The 23,093-nt window shown below is 41.5% G+C and overlaps 2 protein-coding genes across 10 annotated transcripts in view; both read right to left on the reverse strand.

Moving 5' to 3' along the window:
- LOC120952424 (calcium uptake protein 3, mitochondrial) overlaps positions 1–3,926 on the reverse strand; it is a 50,355-nt gene extending 46,429 nt beyond the window's left edge. For 4 of the 5 annotated variants that reach the window (XM_049607171.1, XM_049607168.1, XM_049607170.1 and 1 more), the window contains exon 1: positions 3,681–3,926. In XM_049607171.1, coding sequence (XP_049463128.1) covers positions 3,681–3,893 — 213 coding nt within the window. In that variant the 5' untranslated portion in view covers positions 3,894–3,926. The remainder of the gene's footprint in view (positions 1–3,680) is intronic. The other variant, XM_049607169.1, reaches the window with a different exon arrangement.
- A 6,871-nt stretch (positions 3,927–10,797) lies between these two features.
- LOC120952420 (uncharacterized) overlaps positions 10,798–23,093 on the reverse strand; it is a 55,365-nt gene continuing 43,069 nt past the window's right edge. For 3 of the 5 annotated variants that reach the window (XM_040371738.2, XM_040371739.2, XM_040371737.2), the window contains 2 exons: positions 13,528–14,854; positions 10,798–11,847 (listed from right to left, as the gene is read on the reverse strand). In XM_040371738.2, coding sequence (XP_040227672.2) covers positions 11,690–11,847; positions 13,528–14,854 — 1,485 coding nt within the window. In that variant the 3' untranslated portion in view covers positions 10,798–11,689. Of the gene's footprint in view, positions 11,848–12,103; positions 12,312–13,527; positions 14,855–23,093 lie in introns of those variants that run through there. The other 2 variants (XM_040371740.2, XM_049607166.1) reach the window with 2 other exon arrangements.

The raw sequence follows: 23,093 nt of genomic DNA on the forward strand, positions 1-23,093 counted from the left end.
ACCTAACAACAGCTAGTCACATGTCACGGCTAAACTGCTTGTTCTGAATACGTTACCGGCTGTAGGAGGTGGATGCAAACCGTTCGCCAATGTCCATCCCATAAAACCAGCTGACCAGCATTGCTCCGTAATTAATGGCTGCCGTGGAAAATAAAGTTTTCTATCATTCAATCATAATTGCCTACGCTGCCCGGCCGCGGATTTGACGCAGTCCGATTGTAAATCAGATACTGCGAAACATTCTCCGTGGAATGTTGGAACAAAACGGGCACCTTCAGCGGATAGTTGGACACGCTGAGGAGGTTAGCATATTTTATGATACACAGCACAGCTAAACGACTGAAGGGTGATGTTTTGGGGACGTTTTCGTTACGTATTGATAAAACTGGACAAACTGGTTGGAAGGGAATGTTTCGTGCGGTTTTGCAGCCTTTACTGGTTGATATACATTTTTAGTGCTTGGGGCGATTTATTTTTATATTCAATTGCAAAAATGTATCTTTAAAGAACTTCAAGTGTTGGACCAACCAATATTGTTTAAAATATTAGCCTTTTAAATAAAAACACATATATTACTTATAACATTATATATTTTTGTTAAATCAAGGTGACTTTTGGTAATATTAGGTAAAATATTTAAAAAAAACTACTGCACTTAATCATCCAATCTCCTACATGACACATGCCGCTACAGGTGGGAAGTTCCAGATTGCATCAAGACACCGTGTCGCCAAATACAACGACAAACAGGAAACCTTATTGATATTCTACCAGTCAATGAGACTATATTACTACACTTGGACACATAACTGGAACCCATCGGAAAACCCCAATTAACAAAGGACATCCTGCTAGAAGTGACAACACGTCACGAATATCTAATTATTAATCATTACTATTTGGACTATCCGCATATTGTGTCACACATACTCATGACACATACACATACTCCATGAACAATTTGATTTAATATCACATTATTGAGATTTTTAGAACCTTTTTTGTGAAGAATTCACCAAGCCATTATGGAAACTAAATAAACTGTCACTTACAATTATCATTTCGTTTGCAGTACGCAACAACAAAATGCTTACAAATTATTTGGTTATGCAGCAACAGAACATAGAAGCTCCGTTCCTTTTTGACGGATGAAAAATTGTGACAATTAGTCAAATATCCCAGAACATTCCATCCTAGCGGTAACGACAGTATGGTATCGCGTTGTTGCTCTTACGTATTTTCTGCTCCTGTAGCCCCAGCTTCTTATTTGTTTCTTCTCCCTGCATCTGAAGCGTACCCCTACAAGCCCAATCAGTTATGTGTGAATCCTCTTCAGGAGTTGTTGTTGTGATTGCATTGATCGCTACTATCAGCGATCGTTGAAGGCAGGGATCGGTAGCCAAAAACCCACAGAGTTATTCATGCCATCGGTGCGTAACAAGCGGGAGATACCGAAACCATCACGACAACCGATGGGAATATGCAGGGGGTAGACACAATGAAAACATCGGGAGAGAACACCAGTGCATGATTGATCCTCTGCTGTCAACCGGTTTAATTAGGTGGATTAAGTCGTTTACACAAGGGGTTCCAGCTTGAAACGAGCGGAGGGTAGAAGTGTAAAGCAATCGACCATGTCAGAAATTTGTCACTCTCGTTCTCGATTTCCGTTTCTCGCCATGTCGTGTTGCGGAAACGGCAGCTCAAGCTAGGTTCTGCAGACAAACAACCGGTTGTCTTGATGGTAACCGAACTACACCACTTGTAGCTTTTAGGACGCACACGTCCGGGATGAAGGTTTTAAAATGGAAAGAAATACGCGCTGAAACACACCGGGAGTTGGCCAATGACTGATATGGGAACTGTCTTACGTATTGATCGCAGGAAAGGATAAAGTCCTTCTAAGCAGGAGATGATTTTCTTGTTCAAGGAGCTCCATATACATATATGTGTCGTTCTTGTTCGATAACTTGGCACAAAATACACTATAAGGAGCGTCATAAGGAGAGGGAGGTGGCTAAAAGAAACCACACGACAGGTGTTTTCCACTGCGGAGACAAAAATCGAAGATGAAACCACGGAGGAAAGGAGGTGAAAATGTCGTAAATAAAAAAATGAAAATCTTCTCTTCAGGACTTTTAATCCGATAACATTCTTTAATGGGTGACATTGGGCTACTGTCCAGACATCGATAAATGAGTCAAGTGTACAGATAAAAATCAACAACTGTCAACAAACGAGTTCAAAAGTTTGCTCTTACACTGGACTAACGGCATAACGCTTTGAATCATTCTATGTACATAACAGTAAAATATCTTTACTTAACAATCTTTCCGAATCTTCAAGTGCAGCCTTAAATGAGATCTTTCGCATACCAGGAGAAGCATGTGCCTTGATATTATTTTCTGGTTTATCACCATGCTCATGATAGTTGCGATTTCTTATTATTTCGTATTATTTATTTCATTGCCTTGTCTATATATATTGAGCCCCATTTCTTTCTCTCGCAGAAAAGCTTCCAAACCGCGATTGAAGGTTCGTAACTAAAAAAATAAATAAATCAAAACACCACCGGCGCTTCAAAATTCATATTAGGACTGTTTTGAATCAGGTTCACTGACAGATAAGCGACGCTAGCTATGAATTACTTGTATCTTATCTTATTTGTTTCCACAAACAGCCCTGAGGAAAGAGCGTAAGGTATGTGTTTAGTGGAGTTGTGTTTTTATTTTATGCAAACCGAAGGATACAAAGGTCGATCTGATTATTGGCAGACTGAAGTTTGCAATTCGTACTTCGTCAAGTTACCCAACTTATGTAAAGATAAGAGAATTGGCGCAGTTTGAAGAATGCAAACAAAACTAAAATTCGCTCATTTAAATAGGAAATGAGGTATGTAATGTAACAATAGGAACATTGATTAAGCATATAAGAATTTTGAGAATGTAAGAATTCATTCATCGATATATTGCGCCGAGTGCAACGTTTCATAAAAATAAAAAATATACAACATTTATTAAGCATACCGGACGGAAGTTCATTGACCCATGTAAGTGCACTAGACGTACTTTACATGACTATGCCGAACATAATTGAACCTGACCTACATTAACACACTGTAAACAGATGATTTTTAGAACTATTCCAACTGAGCGACGTCTGTGCTAAGAACTCAATCGCGAGCTCCCCGCGAGCTAGCACTCACTTGCTCACCGCTCACTGACAGCCGCATCCCATACGCGCACACACACCAACACTTTTTCTTTCGCACACAGCTGAGCCAGCAGAACCGTGCCGTATAAAATAACACAAAATACCAAAAATAGATCGAACGGAATCGACATTTACCACTCGGTAACGGAACCATATAAAGCATTAAATACACTTCAACGGAATCAGGAATTGTGGCCGAAAAACGCATCATGAAAGAAATATTCACCAGCCATCACGACCTTTCCCACGATGAATCAGCGAGCAGGTTGTCAGGGCATGATGGGTAAGTGAGGCACACATTCTTTTCCGCACTTAACACTACACCAATGGCACAATTTCTACAGAGGTAACACACGACACCAGCTAACGATTACGGTAAACGACACACGCACTGATAAGAAACGGTTTAGGGATAGCATTGAACTTGACCAGACATCGCATTCCGTCACATTCTCCCCGCAACTTACCTTTCGCAGCTGGAGCGCGTAAACCTTCGGTCGATTTCGGTAGGTCGCTGCGGTGAACGCGAGCAGTCCACCGCTCACCAAACAAATGTACCGCACGGTTGGATGTTGGTACCATTTGCGGGCACTAGAATTGTTACCGAAATTGCGCGACAACACTGTGAAAAATGGATTTGTTTTCGAGCAGCGAACGACACGGTTTGTGTACATCGCCATTTTTTCGCGTTTTTTTTCTCTCTCCTCTTGCGAAAAGTCAACGGGCGGATTGTTTACATTTTTTCTTCAACGTTGCTGTCAATCGTGCTGGTTGCGTTTATATTCCGTGTTTGGCGGAGCAATTCGAATTGAACGTTAAGTGGAACTCATTTACCTCAACCTATGCTTGCGATGTAAAAAAGGTAAAATTTGATAAATCATCAGATTAGAAGCTTCACATGATCTTTGGTAATTTAATTTAATGTTTTCATCAATTGCGTCGTCTTCATGCGCTAGAAATGAGAAAAGAAATTAGCTTTCTTCGTCTTCCACGGGACCGCCTCTAAAACTAGGTTTAATAATAATAATGATATTACCTATTACTCCATTTGCAACATCTATTGTTTAATGCCAATAAACGTCTTCCTCTCATGCTGGGTGTTATTAAAAGATGTTGTAAGTGTGTGTGTGTGTTTTTTTTTTTTCAAAAATGGCAAATAAATTACTCACAGATAACCCCATTGGTCGGCCCTCCAACGAAGTGTGATCGGTTCAGTAGCAGAGCCATAACACTTCCGCTGCCACTGATTTGCGTGAGTGTGAAGCGATGCAAAGTATTTCAACTTCGCTAGGCAATCGCAAACCATACAAAGTAACACTTTCTACCGGTTACAAAACCAGCTTGTTCCAGATGCCCCACAGCTCGTCGGCCCAGTACGGACCACATGAAAAATGATCTCCATTTGGCTGCTATTGACTTTATCAAAATTCAATAAATTAGGGTTTTCAACATTTCTTCCTGCTGCTCTTTGGCGAATGTCTTTGAAAGCTTTGCTTTCCTACAGGAAACAAGCGACTGGCAGCGTGCTAAAAAAATTGGAGCAAACGTTGCGCCTCAACACCTTGGGATTAAGCCAGTTTACTTTATCCTTGACTGCAGCCAATAGCAAAGCATCAGATACGTATTCAGTATGCGACGCTTTCTCAGACGAACCGTCTGTATCGGTTTCTTGCTATAGTGGCTAAGTAATTAGTATTAATTGCTTGACGTTGTATCGGTTTATCATAATCGGCATAAGTAATTAACTATTACTTAGCTTATCGTATTGGAAGCAAGTTTTACAACTCGCGTCATCTGCGTCGATGCGACAGAAAGTGGTCGGGAATGGCAAGTTTTCAAGACCCCCAGGTGGAACGGTACCGTCGCCACATTAGGTGTACTCAGTACCGGTTAAAAACAAGGCACAGTGATCTAGAGATTTGTCGGTTATCTTTAAAGATGCAAATTCATCGGCGATCGTAGAGCTTGCGTATAATAAATAATCGCATTCTTTCTGCATCATTGGAGCACCTCATGGATGGACGTTCTGCAGGGTCCTCTAAATATAATCTGAAAAATTGATATGGCAAAAGGAAGCGGATTATGACAGAGAAATGGGAAACAAATCTGATGCACATGTTTTTTTTTGTATCATCGGCAATAAGAACAGCAATCGCCCGCAAGTGATGATTTACGGTTCATGCCAGCAGGATCGATAACAAGAACGATGAACACCGTGAGAGTTAGTGATCAACACGATATTTCAAGTTCTATGATCATCGTACATCGCCATCGCAACAGGACGAGATGATAAATCTTTCATAGATCTCGAAAATGAGGTGATCTATGTGCAAAACACACCTACACGGTGCTGGTAGAAATAGAAACAAAGAAAATATCGCAGAAAACATGGTTTTTCGATTGTACTAATTGATTTCAGAGAGATAAATTATTTCGCACCCTGGGACACCGTGGCACAGCTTGTTTTGATTGTGCAAAAATGGGTCAGGGGAAAAACAAATGTATCCAGTTTCTATTCATTTTTAAATCTATTGCTAGCATGACTGGCTCGAAAAACATACACAAAAAGCATTAGAGAAAAGGTCATTGAATTGATTTGAACATACTGATCGTATTATTTCATTGATGAATGCGTTTGTCATCAATTAACTAGATTAACTAGAAAATTGCTGCACACCATCATAAGATCTGCACATCCTGTAAACAGTCCTTGAGCTGTTGGGTTAATTAATTATAATGAACCAAAACAAAAAATTACACATTTACAACGTGCATACCGTTATCGCCTGTCGTCGGCGCTTGGTGGCGCATTACTATCCGTTAACAGTTTCGTAACCAATTGTTTCTAAAACACTCACGCACACGCTGAACTATTTTAATCTCTTCCAGCATAAATCACCGCTAATCTAAGGGTTTTTTTGTTTGTTGCGCTTCATTATCAGCTGTTTGTCGGTAGTTTAATTGAAAGCGATCGCATACCTATTTATGGGAGCTAATTTTACGCCCGCTCTGTAGCGAGACTTTGAACTGGTGCACCCTTCGGCTAAACGCCTTAGTCACTGGGGAAGTAAATATGGTATTGTTGTGGAAATATGTTTTACAAGTAATGCATTACATTTCCTGTACAAGCCAGCTGTTAAAGCTGATGATTCCAAATTTCCGTTAAGAAATCATTAACCTTTCAATTTGTTCCTGGTTTCTGCCAATTTAAACTACTACGACGGATGTTGTCTGTGCCAAGTGCTTTCCGCAAACGCTCCTGATAACACCCACAGACGCACGCGTCCCCACTTATCTCTTTCTCCCTTTCTCAATCACTCTCTCTCTCTCTGTTTTTTTCTACACCATTCCAATGTTCATCGTTTGCCAGTTTCTATGGTCACAGTGCTGCGCTTGTGTGTATGCGAGATCGCGTGAAGGTAAGCAACAGTTCGTTAGTGGGTTACGCGAACGTCACCACAAGCTACCGGGAAGAGACGACGTCTGGCACGAACGCGTGATAAGTGGTAAACGTCATAGTGGCGCGAATTTTTCCCCCCACACACACCCTCGTTTCTTCTGCCTTTGGACTGTTTGACCAATCGGTTCGAGTCTAAAATAGGCGTGTGATATTTCAATTTTTACATGTGTGTAATTATAACTTGAGAGTAGTAGTAACAACATTTCCGAAGAGGTAGATGACCAACCAACGCATCTACGCGTTTTGTTGTAGCTCTTAAATTTGCCACCATTTCTGCTGAGGGGATGAGAAAGGCGGGAAAGGTGGATGTTGTTTTAAAGTGTTGATTGAATGTTTAGCTAATGTTATTTGTGTCGATTTCGAGTTAACAGTAAGTTCGTCGGTATCTCGGTTTTGGTTACTTCGCTACATCTCTTTTTTCATCACTCACTTCCATAGCCGGTAAAGAGATCTTTACTTTACGTGCTTTTTTTCTTCCAACCTGCAAACGTACCGTGGGTTGCTATTTGGAAATGATTACTACAGGTAGTATTTCGCGATCTTGACCATTGGGAACCCGGACAAACCGGCATCAGTGGCAGGTGAAGGAGTAATTGACGGGGTAGTGCGTTTATGTGTGTATGTAAAATTCGCACGTATGTGTGCGGGTGTATAGTACCGGTTGGCAGCAGTGGTCTACGTGCCAAACAGCAGCTCCGCCATGGATTCCCTCCCGACGGTGGCTGTCTCCACGCGTTGCCCTGTCGCTCTCCTCACCACACCCCCTTCTTTCTGGGTCGTTTCTACCGTCTTGTTATGATGCGAATCGAAAGCTTGCAGAAACGGCGAAAAAAGTCTCTCCCTGGCACTGTCAGCAAAACGGACAAAATGGCAAGATTATGCGCGCGCGTGAGCCAATTGGCGACACGTGATGAGGGAGTAGTGAAAAATCCCACCACATGACGTCATGGGTAGTTTTGGCAAGTTTTGCACTCAGCTTTTTATCAAAGAGTTGCGCGGTTGTGATGAGTTTAAGCCAGCCGGAAGTACCGTTGGTTGTAGAATGTATTGTGCGAAATTCCAGTTTTGAGATGTTTTTAAAACTGTTGCACGTTTGTGAAAATAATTACATTAAATGATTCATGTGTTCAGCACATGCAAATACGCAAAGTGGCTTTGTAATATGTACAGATTTCCTGTTCTATATAGAGGATATCAGTTGAGCAAGTAGGTGGGTGTATGGTGTATGTAAATTCTATATTTGGTCTTTTTCTCTATTTGGTTTCTAGCGGTCATGTAGCAGGATCTATCTTGCAAGGCAACTTTCGGTAGGTGCGGTTTTTTTTAATATTTCCTTTTTTTTATTATGGCTTTTTGATATATCAGTTCAACGCTAATCCGCCTCAGATAAAGCATACTTACCAGTATATTTCATCTTATTATCAGGCAAGTAAATTAATGGTCGAATGTAGTTGACGGCAACTTTGTTGCTTGCAAGTTAAAATTAAAACAATTTAAAAACACATTGCTACATTTAAAGTTTCCATTCATTTAAATACTCCTAGAATAAACTCTCGCCGGTCTGGTCGGTCTGGTGGTACAGTCGTCAACTCGTACGACGTAACAACATGCCCGTCATGGGTTCAAGCCCCGAATAGACCGTGTCCCCATACGCAGGACTGACTACCCTGCTATGGTAACAATAAGTCACTGAAAGCCAAGCTCACTCCACTAGTGGGTACTGGCAGGCCTTGACCGACAGCGGTTGTTGTGCCAAAGAAGAAGAAGAATAAACTCTTCTTCAAAATTCAATCAATATTTTTAGAATGTCTTAGAACAGATATTATGTTACTTACCGCTTTTAATTGATTTTAAATTTTCTTTCAATTCCAAACATTCAACAAATAAACACATTATTTTCTACCAGATTTCGTATATTTTGTATAGCATTATCGGTCTTCGAATAGTTTTGTTTGTATGTTTTACAATATCAGCATAGTTTAGACTGAGTTTGCTTATGTATAATTTGTTTCTGCATTTCACGTCTCGTTTACGGTAAAGATAATTAGTTAGTTTACATGCCCTTTGACTTCGTGTAGTTTTACAAGCACATTAACTAGGTTTACAAGCTTTCTTCCTTCTTTTCCTTGTAGTGCCTCGCATTTACAATATGATTTAATATTCGTTGTTTTCGTATGACTTTTTTTTTAATTTTTTTTTTAATTTTTAGGTTGCATTTTTATTATGTACAAATACACAAGATTGTTTTCAAGTTGTATTCCATAGATTGTTTGGATTTGTTCGGCATGTAGCACATTTTGCTTCCATTTTCAAAACAATCTTCATCGCTCTTCCTAGCTTACAAAAAGCATATCTTTGTAGACTCTGGTCTAGTGTATGTCTTTTAAGTTTACGCTACGCTGAACGTTCCCTACTTTGTCTATACCGGGTTGGGAAATTACGTGATGTATGAATTGAACGATCTACGACACAGCAGATGGAAACCAAAGCTCCTTTACACGGGGACATTCCATTAGCCGCGTTGACTGTGGTTGTGTGATTAAACAAGTAATGATCTCATATTATCAAAACCATACATTAGTGAACTCTAAAGTCACAATTTATAGAAGAAAAAATAGTAAAAATGTAAAAAAGAGATTAGTATGGTGAAGCAATAACAGATGCATATTTTTTTTATTCTGTTTGCTGAGTGCTGCAAAGTGCTAAGCCGTGTCTCATTCTCTTTCTACAATATTTTATATGGCACTCTGTTAATGGATACTGTTAGGCATTGACTTACACTTGTACTGCATTCATTTCAGCGCAGTTTCTTTTTGATGAAATCTCAAATCAAGATAGAGCTTTTTGGTAGCCCTTTTGAAATCACACAACAAACAAAGGGTAAACAAACGCAACCAAAATGTGCGCAAAACGTACATTATCTACCGATCAGATTAATGTATTGCTGTGATTGGGCTGTGATGATGTGTTAAGCATTATTTCGAGCGACATTAATTGTTGTAAAAGTCGAACAAAACATCTTTCACTATGACTGCTACAAATTAAAAATAAAGCCCGCGATTTCTATAATTATTAAAGGATTAACGTTACTAAATAAGTTATTAATGACTAGAAGAATTTATTATAATGCATTAAAATAGATGAACGAATACGGCTTCGTAGTACGAGCGGGAGCATTGTCGAAAAATAAAACAAATACGGAGATGAAACTAGAACACAACATGTACATGACTGTTTCTGTTGGCAGCTGGTGGATGCGATAGTCTTGCAAAGACTTTGATAATAAATATTATGGCTGGATTTTATAAATTACTTCCATACAAACGTTCGTTTAGCGACCAAGCAATATTATAAAATTGAACGTTCACCGATAGAGTTCCTATTTTTTATACTACCGAGTTTAGGCTTGCAGAAGTGTCGGATTCATTGTTGCTTCCTGAAACTTCGTGTATTATTGTCTATCATTTGTTGAGTGTGGAAACAAGGTCAAGCTTTAAGAATCGTTTGCCTCCTACCACTAGCACTACTAGGACTATTTGGTATAACTTGTTTTCGGTGTCGTGTTCTACTCGTTCGTTATGGGCAGATTTGAGTAGATTTTAGACACTAAATCGAACTCGTTCGACTCGTCAAAACTAATATCTGCGCCATGGGAAAATCGTTTAAATCTTCGTCTAGTCGCTGATCTCAGCTGTCGGTAAGTGTGTATCAAAAGTTGTATGTGTGCGTCTATAGGTTGTCCCTTTTTGTCGCTTAGCCCTCTAATTAGTGTTGTTCGATTTCTGAACTCCTGAGTAAGATCTCGCACAAGATGCTGATTTTGCTGAGTATTGCTACGTCTACGGTGTTGGATGTCAGTACAAAGGTACAGTCCTCTTTAGAACGTTATTTGGAAATATTCTTTAAGTTATACTTTTGCCTTAGCATCTTAATCTGTTGCAAGTTCAAAAGGATAGCCATTGTTGGAGTAAGGCTATCGTCTAGAATCAGATTCATTCGGTTGCGCAGTTCTTTTGTATGAACTGAAATACAGTTCTTCCGAGAGCATTATACGCATGGAAGTTCTGCTACAGATCTGAATATACACAATACGCTTACCACCGAACAAACAAATACAGCATAGATTCTAATAAGTGCTTTGATTTATTTCGAATTTCCTGCTTGCATGAACATATACATCGTGGACATAAAAAATTGAAGCCATTGGGATAAGGACTATCGCTTACTTATAGCGAGTGAGTTGACGGGCAGATGAGTTTGAAATACTATTACATCATACTTATTCGCTAACTATGTACACGCAGTAACAGCAGAACAAAATATTTGCACAATTTCCGTAGGGACACTGGATTGAAGGACATTGGATCATATTTTTTCCTTTGGTCAACCAATCGTTTAATGTATGTTTATCGTGTAACCTACAGTTATGAACGTCATGGAATCCCCTTTTACCAAGGGCGCTGGAAGTTATTATAGCCAAAAGCTGTGAGTGATCATTGTCTCTTGTGTGTGTGTGTTTTGTTTTTTTTTCGAGTGTGATGAGAATTAGCGGCATTGCAACGAAAAGATTGCGTAAAGTAATGAAAACAACAGTGGCACTGTAAACAAAAAGCAAAGCATTGGACATTGGGCAGGTTCTTCGGTGGCTTAAAACATTCTGCAAAGCATACGCAAAGCAAGGTAACAAACAACTTGAATCAGCTTTGGCAGTATTATCTAAGCGATACCGCCAACAATAGGAAAATTAAAAAAATCAGTCTCTACCGTTCCTTAGTGGTTTGTCACCGCGTTTGAATGAGATTTCTCTTCCTCCTCTTCACTAATCATTGCTGCCAATTCGTTCAATGTGTTCATATCACCAATGTTTGTTTGTTAGCGCTTTTTTCCTTTTCCTCGGTGACAAATCATTGCCCAGCTCCCAATATGCACTGTGATGAGGTTTTAATTTGGGACTAGTTCAAGTTTTTTTTTTCGTTTACGTGCCTATTGGTTTGCAGTATACCTCCAAGTCTCCGATCATAGATAGAGCAAATGCACAGTGACACCGTACAGAGCGAGAGGGCTTAGGCTAAGGAAGTTACAACAGGACATTGCTTTGTAGCGGCTGCGTTGCTCGGATACCGAGCTGGTGGGGAGCAAATCATGCCAGGAAGAAGCAGTAGGAGATCCTGGAACTGAAAAAGAAACAGCGGAATAGAGAAGAACAGGAAGGTTTCGAATTAACGCGCGACGCTCATATCCCACGCACAGACGAACAACGGGTACGATAGGTACGATATTAAAATACATACACGCACACACACGTACACCTAAGATGATGAAAAGAAGGAAAACAATAGCACACACCACGATCAATAGCACAGCCACAGGTTATGATGTTTCTGGTGATGAGACATGCGACAATTCATGATGCTACTTTCAAACAGACGCAAGACAATACGACAAACAAAACATGCACAAATCACACAATGTTTTCAACCACCTTAGGGATCATCTTCAGTCACTTGATCTTTGCTTTACGATGTTCCCACATGCTGCTGGTAGGTTGACGTGCGCGAAGAGGAGTGTGTATTGCGAGCTCGTCCCGTTTGGATCAACGCTTTACCAACTTGACGAGAGTTTAGGCATGCTGCTGTTGCTGAAAACAAACATTACTTCAAAGATTACATACACACAGACAAGGAAAACTACTACAGAAAACAGTAGGTTAGAAATAGACATTTCGATGATGAAAAATAAAACTCATGCAAAACAATTATGCAGGACATGCTGGAATTAGATTTGCCTAACGAATGACATATTTCAAGATAGAGAACTTGGGGTACCCTGAACTCAATCAAAACACACATGCAACAACTAGACGACAACTGGTAGTTATGTTCAATATTCCTTTGTCGAGACATCTATCGTGCAGTTGATAAAATAAAAGACGATTCGAACTAACCACAAAAAAACTGAATCCTCTGGAAATTGAATCTATTTGTTGGTTGGATTGAATCTGGTCTATTTGTTTGTATTATGACTTCTTGTTGATCGACGCAAGATCAGGTTAGATGCATGCATGGTGCAAGTTTCAGGTCACAAACGCGATCTTTTACGGACTGATGAGAAACAGGGACATGAGCGGTGCGATTTTTACGTTTCTTAGGATTGTCAAACTTTGGGTAATAAAAAAATAACGCAAGGCAAACGCTCTTGTATCTATGATCGCAAGACGGAAAATGAAGATAGTGGGAGCAAAGACAAAAGAAGAAGAAAATGCGCATTCCGATTTCGCCTCCAGCCGAGGATCATTTCGGCAAGACCATTCGAGTCAAGACTGTCATCTTAGAAGGTACTGTACTAATTCCAGCACACATGTGCCATTCCATAACAATGGCCGCTTTAGCGGAATGCGTCAGAAGAAGTGTGAAATGTAGTTGAGTTTTGCAAAAGTAGCGTCTGTTGGAGTAGTGTTTGATTTGTGTTACTAGTTTGCTTGCTAAAAGTATGATGCTTTTGAGTTTAGTAATCGAACCGCCACGTTTTGTCAGTACTATTCTGGGACATGCATATCGGAGGCATGGTACTGATTTCAGTGTTGTTTTTTTCCTAACTGCCAACGCTACTACCACCTTCCTAAATCACCCACTTGAAGAGATTTTGTTAATATTCTAATGATTTAGAATTTGTTGTGCTTTGTTTGTTTTCGGAGCGAAAGTGTTCTTTGCCCGGCACGCAAATGGTACGATCGGTACGAGTAACTAATGCAAGACACTAATTTGTACGGTCAAAAGAAAGTACTCAAAACTCCATATCATCTAAATCTTCCTCGTCCACAAAGTTGATTGCATGACCAGGAACAGTAAGCATACCTTCGTCGAGGTCGTCCAGCTCATCCACGAGCTCGGCGGACGCTTGTAACGCGTCGTCCATATCGAGCTCGGAGTCGTCGGATTGTTGGGACGTGTCCAGCAGATCGTTGCTTACCGTCGTTGACCCGGACGTCGGCCGTGCTGTCACCAACGGAAACGGTGTCGTGGGCCGCACTGTCCGCGCGATCATCAGCGAGGCTGGTTTTGGATGGCTCAACTTGCTCGTTACTATACTCGCCCCTACCAACTTGATCTTGGCCGGACTGGGTTTGGCCGAATTGCCACCGGTACCATTCCGCTTACCGTTTGCCATTTGCTGCTGCTGATTTTGGGACTGCTGGTTAGGTTTCTTCGGCTTTCGAGAGGGACCACCGCCCGTTGGTCCGGTGTTACCGCCGGACGGGGGCTGTGTTCCATTACGCGGTCCTCCCGGTAGCTTCTTGGTGGGTTTCGGCTTCCGGGCATTTGGTGTTGCTGTGAGTTGGGCGGACGGTTGACCCGGACGGACGGGTCCACCGTTGCTAATACTTGCTATTAGACTATTTGCACTGCTGCTGTTGCTAATACTACTACTGCTGCTGCTGCTGCTGCTGCTACTGCCGGTGACGTTGTTAAGACTGGCTGACTGGTTGGTGCCTGCGCTACTGCTACCTACAGAACTATTGCTACCGCTAGGACTGATACTGCCGCTATCACTACTAATACTACTATTGCCCCGGGATTGTCCCTGGTTGGGGCCTGCCTTCTTCTTACCACTATTTGTACCACCTACGCCCGCGCCTGGTGCACCCGGTCGAAAGCAGTGCTCTCCCGGCACCTCATCTTCCCGACATTTCCGCCGCTTTTTCTTCTTCTTCTGTCGTAGCCCCTCCTTCTCGTCTTTGCCCGCAGTGTTCTGCTGGCCATTCTTCTTACCACCGCCACCACCACCACCACCTGTCGATGTAGCGGCTGCCATACCCTTCATAGGGCCGGCCTGTGCCCCACACACCGGCCTAGGACGCATTTCCTTAGCCGTTAGCTCCACCAACGGTTGGCCCGTTTCGCACAGGTGGTTGAGACCGTGGCGTACGTGGTCGGCACCGAAGAGCCGCGAGATCAGCTGCTCGACCCGATCGTGGGCTACCGTTAGGGTGAGCGCCTTTGTGTAGGTGGCCAGCTTGCCGAGTGTTCGGTTCACCGGGATCTGAATTTTGCGCGGTTGGCCCGTTTTGTTCAGCGCGAGGTAAAGTGTTCGGCGCGCGTTCGAGTGTTGCGTAGAGGAATAGGTGTTGTAGTGATGCTGCTCCATCTGCTCGTTGAAGATACAATCGTCGGTAAATTCCTTCTGTAATGAAAATGGAAAAGAAAAAGGAAATAGTTGCGTTAGATAGAGCAGTTGGCGTATAAAGCTCAATTCAGTGCAAAGTGTGGCGTCAGTCTCGCACGTCTGTTTAGCATCGTAATTAGCCGCATCCGAAAATTGCAGTCCACTTTGTTGTGGCCGCATGCCTTTTAAGTGCACAAGATAATCGAGTTAACGCCATCGACTTAATGTCTTAATATGGCCCACTGTACTGCCGGGCTCTAGCATTGCGGTGCAGTTGACACCGTTTTAATCATTTGCATCATTTCGCGTAGACACGAATTAATTAGAATACATAATTGCTTGTGCGGCAGTGGGCTACGATTGGTGAAGGGGGTTGATCGTTTGCACAGGAATGGAAGGCATATGTCGCCAGTAGGATGCACGAGTGTAGCCGTTAAATGATATTCTTCCGGGATGTTTACTGTCGGTGAAATTCAATCTGCCCCTTTTGGTCAAGTGGCGATCTCGTGGAAGGAATATACCAGAGACGAGACGAGAGAGTGTGATATGACAAGTGCATGTGCGCATGAGAAGGTTTGTTACGAACGTTTGTTCGCTTGCACTTTGAAAACCTTTGACTTCCTTCATGGCGTCTGCTTGTCCCATTCTACGGAACCGACCTTCCAAGAACTCGATGGCACGCTGCTTCGTTTCAAACCAACATGCACTGTAAGTGATGCACGCGTTCCAAGGGCTATCAATGGATTTAAGTCGATTTTCCTATCAGACTGTTCCTAGTTACAGCGATAGGTTTAAATTGTCCCGGACATGCAAGCAACCGTCGCGGACGATAGAATGAAATGGGAACATCGAGAAGAAGAAAGCGAATGGGAGGGAAACCACAAAAAGTACAAATCATCATCTCAATATCCCGTAGCGCATAGGTGTCGGAAGGATCATAGTTTGTGTCCTTCCTTGGTGTGGGATTGAGAGAAAGAGAAGACACGCACTCAGGCGAATACTTTGTCGCAGTACTCGAAAAGGGACATGAGACCGCCCGAAAACCAATAAAATTTGAATGTTTATTGGACAGGTTGATAAAGGGGTTAGAGCTAACACGCAAAGGGAGAGCGAAGTTAACGAGGCGATCAAAGGAAAGTATTATTAACAATCAATATTGGGACATCGATGTCGTTAACGCCACAAAAGGTCGTCACGGGTCCCGAGGACGGATCGTTGCGTATCGTTTCTTTGTCCTTTCTTTTAACGCCATTCCTACACCTTCTCAGTTCCTGCAAGACAGTGTCAAAGCAAGAGCTTAGAGTTAGGGTCCTTGCATTAAGGACTTGTGTTGAAGTTTCTAATCCTGTAGTTTGAGTTTGTGGTGTGAAAATGTCGATTCTTCTCAAGCCTCAAGATCACGATAAAATTGCTCACAAATCGCATGTTATCGAATCTATTCATCCCGCAGAGTGGCATTATCATGTGTCATGATCTTAGATCGGTACCAGATCTTTCGAAATAGTTTTCACACTTTTAAGGACACGTCGACCATCATCCTTTTTGTTGGAGGTAATAGTGATGTCTTATTGAACCGCAATTAATATTATTCCAACCTAGAGTAAACAGTGCAACGCCGACGTTGTTGCTGTTGATCATGCAGTTATTTAACAGTTAATCGAGTAACGAATATGTAGCAGATTATTGAATTTAATTTGATTGCGGTTCAAGATAACCAGTGAGATGAAGATAAGAATTGACGCGTACTAACAAAACATCAATCGATCATGGCGCAGTATTGCTACTCAGCTCTATCATGCCCGGTAGCGCCATCCATACCAAAGGTCAACGTCACCGACTCAGCCCGTCCACCTGATACCGTGCCGGTGGTCTCGGCGTCAGTACAGTTTACAACGCTCGTCTTCTGTACTTCTACTTGCGGTCATTGGTTTCCATTTTCACTTTCAACGGAAGCTGCTACTGTTGCCACGATGGCGGGAGCTAGGCAAATAAGTTAGTTAGTTAGTACGTAAGACTATTAGCTTGTCCATACATAATTGTACACCTTTGTGCGGACTGTGATATCCGCCGTCGTACAGAGCCGAGCGCACTCATTGCGACGAGTTTTATTGCTTAATTTAATTGCGCTTGTTTTATTTGACATCACCGTACGGACGCGGTAGCAAGAGGCAGACGTGCAGGCGGTTATGGAATACAAATTGGTTCTTCTACTGTTGTTCCTTGGACTACCAAGCACACTTGAGCAAACGAATGCATCAGTAGTAATCTAGAATGCATTCTCGACTATCCACCAGCTGTTTGATTGATGAACGCCAGTCGCTTGAGGTAGCCCAGCCGGACCAGTTCCTTGGACTCGGCTAAATACCACTGTCGAGAGGGCGGTGTGCATCGTGCCGGACTCAATCAGGCGTGAAATGATCGAGACAGCAACACATACTAACGAGAACGGCTGGATAGATGGTGGGTCGGATTGACAGATGGTATCGGGTCTGTCAAATGGTCGCATTCTTTTCTCTTTTTCTTTATGACCACCCAGTCTTTGCAGACCACTGGCCAATCGAAAGGGTTGGTGTTGAGCCTTGCCACCGTGTTCCGCTTATGGTACCATGCACAACACATGCCTGTTGTGGGACGGTTAGAAAAAATCCACTACCACCGTACGAAAAGCCTTCTCCTTTACGGAGCAGCATAATGAAGACATAAGCTTGACCGTACCATCCTCGCTAGTTGGGGATGGGAATAAATTACACTCATTTATGATTATTTATTGCGATGCTTTTTCTCGCAGCTAAGTGGCTTAACTACTTTGCGGCTAGAACGGTCAAAAGCGCACAAGCTTTAGAGGCTGCCTAACAGGGTGGACAGGGAAGTTTGTTTTGCGTTGAGTATGGTGCAATTGATGCATCAAAGGAAGACCCTATTGGTTCGTGCAATGCAAAATGCCGTTTCAAGATGGAAAGTAGCATTGTATTGTTTTATTACTATGATGCAAACTATTATCGGTCGATCAACCAGTTACGATCATATACCGAGAAGTGCAAAATAGCATAATAAATAATCGAATGACACGGGTTCTGATTATTGTTTTGTTCTGATTTCTGCACTTTGTGTGCAAATGTATTCGAGAAATCAGTGCATCATTTTGTTTCAGCATTGATCTTTTATTTTTGTGCTCTGTTTGGTCTCTTTATAATGAAAGTTTTATTTGTTCCTTTTTCTATATTTCTTTCGGAACCATTCCTATCAGAAACTAACCCGAAATATTAACACGAAACTACATATCCTTTGCACACCCTTCTATTACAAGCTAAACAGCTTAAAAATGGGGACTTCCGCTGACGCAACTTTCGATGAGAAACAAATCCAATGAGGCAGCTCAATCGAACCGCGTCGTTGATAAAAAAAAATAAAAATCTGTCTTGTAACTGCGACATCGTACCTCAATCAAGATGCATAGAATTGGTTGCCCTTTTTAATATTTTGCTTTGCTGTTTTTTCGCGAACAGCGTGATTAAGATATGTTTCCTTTTTTTGTTCGCAATTTCGAAGACCTTCTGTGACCATTGGGTCTGCTTGCAAAAGGATTACTGGTTGGGGAAATAAACATTGAAATATTGATATGAAATAAATCTTCTGTTGCTTGCTTCTTGTCCGTTTCTTCTTTTGTCTTTGGAGAAAGTATAAAACGACCATCTGAATTGATCAATTTTGGAACGGAATTGGGATTTTATTGTGCTATTCTCTCTTGATTATATCTTCATTACTAAACGAGTCATAAATCTTAAAGCCCTTCAAGGCCAAATGCAATTCGATATTTTTAAAGAAATACAAAAAAAAACAAAAGATTTTACTATCGGTATGCTTTGAGATGCACTTCGCTGATTTCACTCACACCGGATTGGACCTACGAGCCCATGGTTTTGTAGAAACTTGATAACTCCTAAGATAGGAAGGACAAGGTTCACAGGTACTCGGCTAGCTTATCAGCTGCAGTGCGTGAAGCTGACCAATCAATTAGCCACGCTTATGCAATGTTGTGTTATGCGAATGGGAAGATATCGAATATTAGGGCTTGATATTCCAGCTATCACATAAGAGACTTGCTAGGTTTAAGGGCCACAGTTGAACAGACGACAGTGAGTGAAAGTGAATGGGATCAAGCTGAATGGTAGTTTTGTTATGACGCTTACGATTAGGTCAAAATGTTCAAATTTCTGTGTTTAATCCGCTTTGAATACATTATCACGCGACATAGGAGTGGTATGAAATGAGGAGGTAAATTTTCAATCGTAGGACACTTTTGAGAGACTGTAATCTTTGTGATCAAATTAAGTTAACTGTATAGGTAATTTTAAACATAATTTCAACAATTTATAGCATAACCTTTATTTCATGTGATATTGAGGTATTGATATCGGTATACATAGTTATATCATACATATTCTATAATATCATAGAAACTCATTCACGCTTATAGATAAAAAACTACCAGTTTACTAAAAAACTGTCTAGTCATATGTCGAACATTGACTTAGGCTTTCATCTGGTATGCTTTAGATCCCCATCCATATTTGAATAACAAATTTCATTTACGGTTAGCGAAACACAACACAAGAACTAACCAAAACCGTGTAAATGGCCCGTGAAATGGTAACGATCTTTTGTAGTTTGTCCCGCTGATCGAAAACTGGTCGAACGGCTAGCGAAGCGACTCTAGATGCTAATTTACGTGCGTTGTTGACTTTTTGTTTATAATAGCATTTCGGAAAAGGCTAGCGCTGTTTGTTGATAAAGAGCAACAGTGGAACGTAAATAAAAGTGTCACTTCTCTAGTGTCTTGTTTATGAGTTAAGTTTTCCATAGATTAAGGGATTCAAGAATCCGGTTAAAGAAAAGCAAATTCCTATTGCAAAAACGTGTCTTAAAAATGGACATCAAACAAACATGAAAAAATGGCTACCGCAAACTATTGCCACACGTTTCTAACCCGATGAAATTGCCCGACTGCCCAGATTTCCAACCATTGAAAGTACTACAGATCAGTGACGTTTCTAATTGATGGCATACCATTAACGAAGATCGGTACCAGGTCGAACGTCCCGCGATGATAGGAACTAATTCATTTGCAAAACCCGTACTTAGTACAACATGTCATGTTCTGTGTGAGTCCGCAAATACAGTGTGCAGCGAACATTGTTGCACTAAGACTCTTGCTTCATAGATACTGTGCTTGCATAACTTCATACACATTACGCACCGAGGTCTATGTGCCAGTGTCAAGCATCGAATAGCAGAAACATAGGGTTGGTTGGCTGAAATTTGTTGATTCTTTAAATATCATTATTCAAATACATTATTTTATGATTATGTTGTAGTTGGGATTTTCTATTACAAAAACCTCTAGGTTTCATACTCATCAAACATCAAACTATGTCACCATCACAGACAGTAGTTAAGTGCAACTCAAGTTCCACAAAACGTGAGCTGACATACCTGACGCATTATTGCCGTAAATATGAAACCATTCGTAGATGGGGGCAGTGCACCAGTCGATGAGTAAGTGTTGTCGCACATTCAAACGACATCCTAGACACACTTTTTTAGCCAAAAATAGTGAGTGCGGTTGACGAATGGGAATGCCGTGTAAATAGATTATTTTAGGAATATACCAATCGATTTTTGTTTGTTGGTGTGCGATATTTGCGTTTGCTTGTAATTGTTATAATGTGTAAGTAAACCGTTTTTTGGCCTTTTTGGCAAAGTTGATAATGCATGATGTGTTTTATCAATTATATTTAAACATAAAACAACGTATTTCGTTTAATTTCTGACTTATGTTGGTCAAATGTGCTAAAAGCATTTTAACTAGGTTTGAAATGAAATCTACCCAACATACTGAACCTTAACTGATGCCTCTTCAAATAATTTACACCCCAAAGGTCACTTTAAATTTTACAACGCAAACGTAAAACCGCACATTCGTACTAATGGTATCGGAGTCCTCGGCAAGCATCCCGGGTCAACGACCGACACGAGCCGGCGTGCGTAGAAGATTGCGTATGCAAAATCCGTTGAACCATTCTCCACTGCCGGTGCGTATGTCGCCCGTGTTTGTTGTTTCCTTCCCCCTTTTCTCCACGCACGTTTTCTTTTACGACCTATAATACTTCGGGTATTTGGCGGCTCGCGAGTCGCGAAGCCGCACGATGGAGATGCAAAGTGAAAACTCAAATCCTCCACCGGTCATAAAGCAGCGAAGTGAAATCATAAATCCTGCTGCCTCGGTCCGGCAATATATTGGAAGTATCGTTGCGTGATTGGAAAGGTCAAGAATGTGAAGGGGCCTTTTTTCGAGCCCGGTAGATTTGGTTCAAAATGAGGTTTTTATAAAAAATGATAAATAATAGTTGCAGTAACAATAAGTTTTAAAATATATAATGGTGATATCCATGCTATCGGTGTATTTACTGTCATTGAAAAGGCGTGTTGATCCTTTTCCTGTACGATTGCAACAAATAAACAACTCAAGATGTCCTTCAGCTATGTATTTGTTTATGTAGAATACTTCCCTTGGGAAGTGACAGGCTAAAGACGCAACCACTAAATCACTACACACTTCAGCTATACAATTCCTTCAATACGATCGAACGTGTGCGCTTGGAAGTATCGTATCTGAATCAAACGGTCGAATTGACAGTTTGTTTAGATTCGAACCACCACCGAGCAGCGGGAATAGAACGGACAGATGTTTGTTTATATCATTCCTCTGTCTTGTAGTTTGTCTTTGTTGCCACATCTTGCACATATGACAAAACATACACGGCTACCTACGCGATCATGCTTTCTCTGTGGCCATTAGCGATCGGTAGCGCCAATTTTATTGCATGTTTGGTGTGATGACCAGGTCATCGTTAAGTGCTGCCTGTGTATTCTCCCTATCTCTTGCTGTGGAAGATTTGCGTCTCTTTGAACAGCACAGGTGGCGAGAGGGAATGATCTGACGGGAGTGGGTTTAAAAATACATTCATTCTCAGAAGCCTCGAGCTGTTCGAGTGTCGCGTACGGAAAGAATTATGCGGCAACGCGCGTGTCGGTGTTTGCGTACTAACTTGCAGGCAGAAACAAAAAAAAACGCCCACAACAATGCAGGAAGAAAAAGCAAACAAATGACAGATCAAATGTGATGTGGTCTCATGCAAATGCGGAAAAACAGCAGCGACCAATGGGTAGGCGGAAAGGAAACGGACCGCGGGCACAAATTCAAGTTCAATGTCTGGTTCGCGTGCATGCGATAGAAGTAGCGTGGCCGCAGCGTGTAGCCATCGTGGGCTGCTGGCTATCTGGGTTGGTCTCTGATCAAAGCGGGTAGTGTGACATATGTGACCTCTTTGAAGAAAGTACCATCAGAAAGTACCGACATTTTTCTCTCGCTTCATCGTCCACGCAGGGTAAAAGGAGAACCTCCTTGCGCAAGCAACATTTCCTGTTGCGAGTGAAAGACTGCTTACGCAACGGCACGCATGTTTATATTGCGCGTGACTGAATTGTTCGACTGTCGGCTCGTTTCGGCCATAGGGAGGATGGACGGGCGGAGTGGTTCGGGTTGGAATTTGCACAAAAATTTGCTCACACTGTTCGAGAAAACACGCAGTGCGCAGATTTTCATGGGCCAGGAAAATCGAAGATTATTGAACAACTGCTTGTGCGAATTTGCCGACCCACTGCGTATTAGCACGCAAGGTCAACGATCGCATAAAGTGGAATTCGGGGTAAATTGCTATTTTTCTAAACACGAAGCAGCCAAATTATGGTAACCGTGGTTGGTGAGGAGGAAATTACAAACATTCATTAAGCCGCCGGTATGTTTACACGATATATTCTAATTGAATGGCAAATGAAACGTGAATGGTGAAGAGGGATTAATTAGATGAACTTATTTAAAGTTGAATCATATATTCTACGCGTTATTTTAGAAGCCTTTAGGCAGGATTGTGAAACTAGGCTTTTCCATGCTTTCCAATAGCATGATAACAATCAGTATATTTCTTCCCTGTATTAAGTCATCACACCAAACGGTTAGAACGTCACGGTAAGATATCATACCAGAAGCATTCCAGGAGTGTATCAAACCGGTGGCATCTTTTTCTGGGATGAATCGAAATGAGAACGAATAAAAAAAAAAAAAATGTTTAAAAACTTTGATATAATTTATGACTTCAGCTGGAACACGTTGCATGCGATACTTCCCAGGCCACGC

Source organism: Anopheles coluzzii, chromosome 2 (genome assembly GCF_943734685.1).
Source record: "Anopheles coluzzii chromosome 2, AcolN3, whole genome shotgun sequence".
NCBI lineage: Eukaryota > Metazoa > Arthropoda > Insecta > Diptera > Culicidae > Anopheles > Anopheles coluzzii.